The sequence below is a fragment of the Gekko japonicus genome, unplaced genomic scaffold (assembly GCF_001447785.1).
Source record: "Gekko japonicus isolate JY-2015 unplaced genomic scaffold, Gekko_japonicus_V1.1 scaffold68, whole genome shotgun sequence".
Lineage (NCBI taxonomy): Eukaryota > Metazoa > Chordata > Lepidosauria > Squamata > Gekkonidae > Gekko > Gekko japonicus.
Genome location: NW_015169175.1, coordinates 1,269,097 through 1,274,995, shown reverse-complemented (window position 1 = coordinate 1,274,995; position 5,899 = coordinate 1,269,097). Strand labels below are relative to the sequence as shown.

At 46.3% G+C, this 5,899-nt stretch overlaps 1 protein-coding gene across 1 annotated transcript in view; it reads right to left on the bottom strand.

Annotated features, from left to right (window-relative positions):
• STPG2 (sperm-tail PG-rich repeat containing 2) overlaps nt 1–5,650 on the bottom strand; it is a 336,565-nt gene extending 330,915 nt beyond the window's left edge. The window contains exon 1 of the mRNA XM_015415991.1: nt 5,545–5,650. Coding sequence (XP_015271477.1) covers nt 5,545–5,650 — 106 coding nt within the window. The remainder of the gene's footprint in view (nt 1–5,544) is intronic.
• Between the last annotated feature and the right edge of the window lie 249 nt (nt 5,651–5,899).

The following is a 5,899-nucleotide window of genomic DNA, read 5'->3' as shown; positions in this document are numbered from 1 at the left end:
GCATTCCTGGCTCCCATTATTTCCAATGGGCCTTCAAGTGTTTCCCATTGTTTCCAATGGATAATCCTGTACTTCCTTTTAGTACACCCCCAGCCAAGGGCCGACAGCAGCCCCCAGCAGGATGCCACTAGCCCACCCCCGCCCGCCCAGGCACCGCCCCCCAGCCAACAGAAAAGCCAGGAGAAAGAATCAGAACAGGGGCCCACCTGGTCGTCCCAGCAGCCAGGAACAACAGGAGACCGGAGGCGATGGCAAGCCCTCTCCTGACCCCCCTCCAAGCCCAAAGACCTCGTGCAACTCCCACAACGACAACACCCATGTCTTCACCCACCCACCCCGAGGAGCCGCTCTTGCCCCCTGACCTCGAGTCCTGTGCACTGGAGGGAGGGAGGGGAGCAGCAGCAGGAAGGCAGCAGAGGCCGGGCTGCCCACTCCCACTCCCAGGGACAAAGATGACGACGCTGACGCTGGCAGAGGACGGAACAGAGGAGGAGGAGAGGGACACTCGCTTGCAGGTTTGGAGGAGGCAAGGCACCGGCCAGGCAGGGCTCAGGGGACAGAGAGGCGCACACACTCAGGCAGGTGCTGCCTCCTGCAGGCTGCTGCTGGTGCTGCTCGTCACGGTCAGCCACCTCGGAGGAGAAGGGGAGTCACGGGGCGCAGCCGGCTTCTCTTCCCCCACTGGCTCGACGTCTGCCTTGTGTGGGCCCTGCCCTCCATTCAAACTGCCCAATGGGGGCTGCCCAGGCAGCTGGGGCGATGGCGCACATGCCCACAGAGAGGGCTCTGAGTGCCACCTCTGGAACCCGTGCCATAGGTTCGCCACCAGGGAGCTAGGGGGTACATGCATAAGCTCAAAGGGTGAGATCTTATAAACATAAGATTTGGAGAGAAATGGACTATGAGTCCATCCAGCATCAAAGCAGCAAACATAGAATCCAGGATCAACCAAAGAAGCCCTTTAAATTACCCCATTTTTAGCTTCATCCTTCTACTACAATAGACCCTTTTTTCCCCAATCCAGAGATTGCTTCCCTACAACCCTTTGCTGAATTAGAAAGAATGAATTAGTGGCAGGACATGCGACACTGGTATTGTATAGTTCCAATTCATGCCATGCTTATCATGTTTTGAACCTGTGTCCATTGTGCCCATAATACAGCTACACAGAAAATCTAACAGACATTTAATTTGGGGGAGGGGGAGAAGGGATGGGGGGAAACTGGCTCAAAGCTTCTCAATGCCTACTCCAGTTTTCTGAGCCATGCATATGGATAGGAAGATACAGGTTGCTCAAATATTAAAATAGAAGTGCCGCAAAAGACAGTAACATAAACCACAAAAGACTTACTGCCTTGTACAGGCCAACAAAAGTCCGCATGGTCAAAGCAATGGTATTCCCAGTAGTCATGTATGGCTGCGAGAGTTGGACTATAAGGAAGGCTGAGCGCAGAAGAATAGATTCTTTTGTACTCTGGCCCCCCCAATCCAGAGATTGCTTCCCTACAACCCTTTGCTGAATTAGAAAGAATGAATTAGTGGCAGGACATGCGACACTGGTATTGTATAGTTCCAATTCATGCCATGCTTATCATGTTTTGAACCTGTGTCCATTGTGCCCATAATACAGCTACACAGAAAATCTAACAGACATTTAATTTGGGGGAGGGGGAGAAGGGATGGGGGGAATCTGGCTCAAAGCTTCTCAATGCCTACTCCAGTTTTCTGAGCCATGCATATGGATAGGAAGATACAGGTTGCTCAAATATTAAAATAGAAGTGCCGCAAAAGACAGTAACATAAGCCACAAAAGACTTAATGCCTTGTACAGGCACATGACGTTTTCATATAACTAAATAAAGTCTGAGCATATTTGCAAGTGTGTGTATAAGCTACATTCAGATACAGTTATTTGTTAACATTTGATATCATGTACAGGAAAGCTAGCAGGTGTTTAAAGACCTGTTTATACCCTGCCAGTGATACATGGTGGACTTAAAGAGTTGCCATTCTGTAATGGTTCAAAAAGAGAATAAATATCACATATACATAAATAGTAACACAAGCGCCAAGTACTGGAGGTGCAAGATCCTTGATCATCATTTCAGAATGAGAACGTAACAGGTACATAAATCCTTTCCCTTTTAAATAATGAAGCAATAAAACATCTCCTTGAGGGGGGAAGGGGGGGAGAAAGGTGCTCACAACACACTGCTTTTAAATTGGACCACTGCCTTCTAAACACACAACTTATCTTTCAAACAGGAACTTCTTTCCTGGTTGTGCAACCTTGTGCAATATGCCTACAGCATTTTGATTTAAAACAAATTGGACCAACGTTTCTGTAATAAACTGCAGCGGCTGACTTTAAAACAAAAAATTGGGCTATATTATTACTTTCTCCTAAAATGCCAGGAGTCGTATGAAAGCAGAGTGCTTAAATTCCAGTAATAACAGTGGGATAGTAGAGTTTCATATCCCTGACTTAAAACACCACTGGCATTTGATCAGTTTAAACAGAATTCTTGCAGATATTACTTTTCGCATCCTTGCACTTCTAGACTGAGCAAATTACACAATAATGGGGGGGGGGACCTCAGCAGTGGCTCCAAGATTTAGCTATATTTGTCCTTTATTATTTATTAATTTGTACCACAGTAGCTGCTTTTGACGTTAAGGTACCCAGCACATGACACTTACATTGATGTATGCACCAATTCCTCCTAAATGCTTTGCTGGTTTACAGTTCAACCCTAAAAACACTTTCTTGAGATTAAGCCTCACTGAATAGATCCAAGTGGGATTCTGAGCATTAGGTACGCTGTGAATTTGGATATTCCCCTATTTAGAAACATTTCCTCCCCCAACAGTATTGCCAAAAATCCTGAGTGCCTAAATTTCACGGCTTTCAAATTGGGAGTGCTGTCCAAGCCTGTAAGGATTAGAACTTACAGAACGTAGGCTTTTATTAATGCGACCAAGCTATAAGTTTTCACAGGCTGGTTGCAGCCTGTTTGGGGCTGAGCGTTAATCAAAAACACCTGGTGGCCTTGACCAACTGATAAGAGGCCTTTACCGAACGTCGGGCAGTAGTCACACAGGGAACGAACAGAGGCTGAGGCCTTCAGGACTGCAACCAGGAATGCTGTGGACTATGCCTGTGGGAGTGGACTCTCTTTCTTAAACCTTCGGGTGAGAAAGCCAGGTTGCAAGATTACCCCAGTGCAAGTATAGTGTTGTTGTTGTTGTTTGCCAGTGCTGTATTTTGTGAGTGGTTTCTGCCGAGCAAACACTCCTTGTTATCTGAAGGATTCAAATAAATGCAGAGGTATTTTTAACCTATCTTGTTGGGAGTGTCTGCTGAGTGTCTGTCTGCATCCTTGAGAGGAACCCAGATGTAAAAGAGCCTCAGAAAAGGACCAAGACCCAGTGAGGATCCCAAGGCCCCAGGTGGCTGTGAGCTCAGCACCTGAGAACGGGAGAGTGTTTGTCTTTGGTCCAGACAAAGCCAAAATATTTATTTTTAAAAAAAAACATTAATTTGCCACCTTTCTACTTTGCTGAACTCAAGGAGACTTAAAATGTAAGCAAATCTGCTTTGTCTACCCTGAAGAGTAAGAAGAGTCCTTTGACTTGCATAATCATTTGGGGTAATGAATAAATGGCGGGATCACAGCCTAATGCAACTTAAAACCAGGCACTGCAGTTTATATTATGAATCAGGCTCATGAAAACCAATGATCATCCCAGCCTTGTATAACAATACTAAACATCTATCTGACAAAGCAGCATGGATTCATCAAAGGTGATGTCACAATAAATCTGTCAGTCAGCAAGGTGTCCTAACACTCTCAGTGGTTTGGGCGGCACCAGACTAATACAGGTACCCTTGTAGAATGCTAAACGTTTTTATTTGGCTGCGGTGGCTCAAGTGGTTAAGACGCTGAACTGCAGGCTGTGGAAGGTCAGTAGTTCAGCAGTTCGAGACCCGGGGGCCACATGATGGAGTGAGCTCCCGTCTCTAGTCCCAGCTCCTGCCAACCTAGCAGTTCGAAAGCTAGAAATTGCAAGTATATAAATAGGGACCACTTCAGTGGGAAGGTAACAGCCTTCCGTGCGCCTTGGTGTTTAGTCATGCCGGCCACGTGACCACGGAAACGTCTTCGGACAGCGCTGGCTCTTCGGCTTGGAAACGGAGATGAGCACCGCAACCCTAGAGTCGGATTCGACTGGCTTTCGAGCAAGGGAACCTTTACCTTTTTAAATCAAATCAAGTTCAATGGGACTTACTCTCAAACAAAGAATGCATGTGATGGTAATGACAACTGCCTATAAATAGCCAAGGTGAACTTTTAATTTGAAGGGGGGGGGATTGTAGGGATACTTTCAAAGGATATGACTGAAAACAAATTCTGGGGGGGAAACCAGCATCAGATATTGAAATATATATATTATTTCCTTGATCAAACCCTGGAACTAATATTGAAAATGGCCTTTATTACTGAGTTATTTCTAAGTAAAGGAAGTAGAAAATTGGCCTGAAGATATGCAGTACACTCCCTATGTATGTTTACTTGGGAAAAATCCCAGGTGACTTAATCCTAAATAAGCGTAAAACAGCAATCCTATTATACTTGCTTGGGAGCAATAGCACAATCCTATGCATGTTTACTCAGACGTAAACCCCACTAAGCCCAAAGGGGCTCACTTCCAATCAAGTGCATTTGGAAATACACCATAAAATTCATTTAAGTCATTCATTCGTAAGATTAGCATAGGGCTCTATTACATGGCTTTTAAAACGGTGTACAAGAACACCTTAGAGTAACTGTCATTGAGCTCAAGGGGATTTACTTCTAAACAAACACAAATGGCAGCAGAAACCACGTGTTGAAACAAACAAAGCATTCTGAATTTATCTGAGTTACAAATACATAAGTACTATACCTCGGGATGGTGGGGTTTTAAGAAGACAGGGACTTCAGTGGGGTTTAACAGCTTACAGTCCCCATTCCAAAGCAACCATTTTCTCCAGGGGAACTCATCTCAAACGTCTGGAGAGGAGTTGTGATTCTCAGACATCTCCAGGCCCTCCCTGGAGGTTGGCAGCTCTTGCTACAATCCACACGCACTTGGGAATTAACGTTTTAAGGAATAAAGCACAGCTATGTAGAAGCCTCTTGCACCCTAACAGAAGACACAAAACCGAACCCAGCGGAGCTTACCTCCGGAGAAATATACATAAAATGTATTGAAATACGATAAGATTTTTTTTTTTTAAGTGCATAAACCAGGAGACACTGCTTCTGAATACAATCTTGTCTAGGCTCAGAATATACGAGGCTGCCTGTGCCACAGATTAGTGCAATTCAGAAATGAAACGCTACAGTAACCATCACAAAAAAAAACCACACACACACAAAAAACCCCGGTGTCCCAGCAGCCTCCAACCCCTCAACTAAAGACAGGCAAAATTCAGAAGGGGAGAAGCAGAAGCTTTCCCCCCTTCTTCTTCTTCTTCCTCCCGCCCCGCGCCCCCGTCACCTCGGCGCGGTACACTCCTGGGCAGCAACTCATAGGCGCCCGGGCCCAGGTAGGAGCTCGTGGAGCCCAAGGGCACAGTCAAGGCGCGAGGAGCCCGGTCGTACATGACGCCCGCTTGCTTTGCCACTATCAGTTGCTTCCGTCGCCATGGCTACGGAAGGCCCAAACGGCCGGCCCGGCCAGAAAAGCCGGCCCCGCCCCACCCATCGGTGCTCCTTGTTACAAAGCCGCAGGATGTCTTACAAATCTGATTCTGAATTAACCCCGAGACATTTTACTTGCCTGCGTTTTACTCATTCCCCAGGGAGCTGAGGCAAAAAATTTTGGTACCTCCACAGAAGTTCTCTTAGCCCCA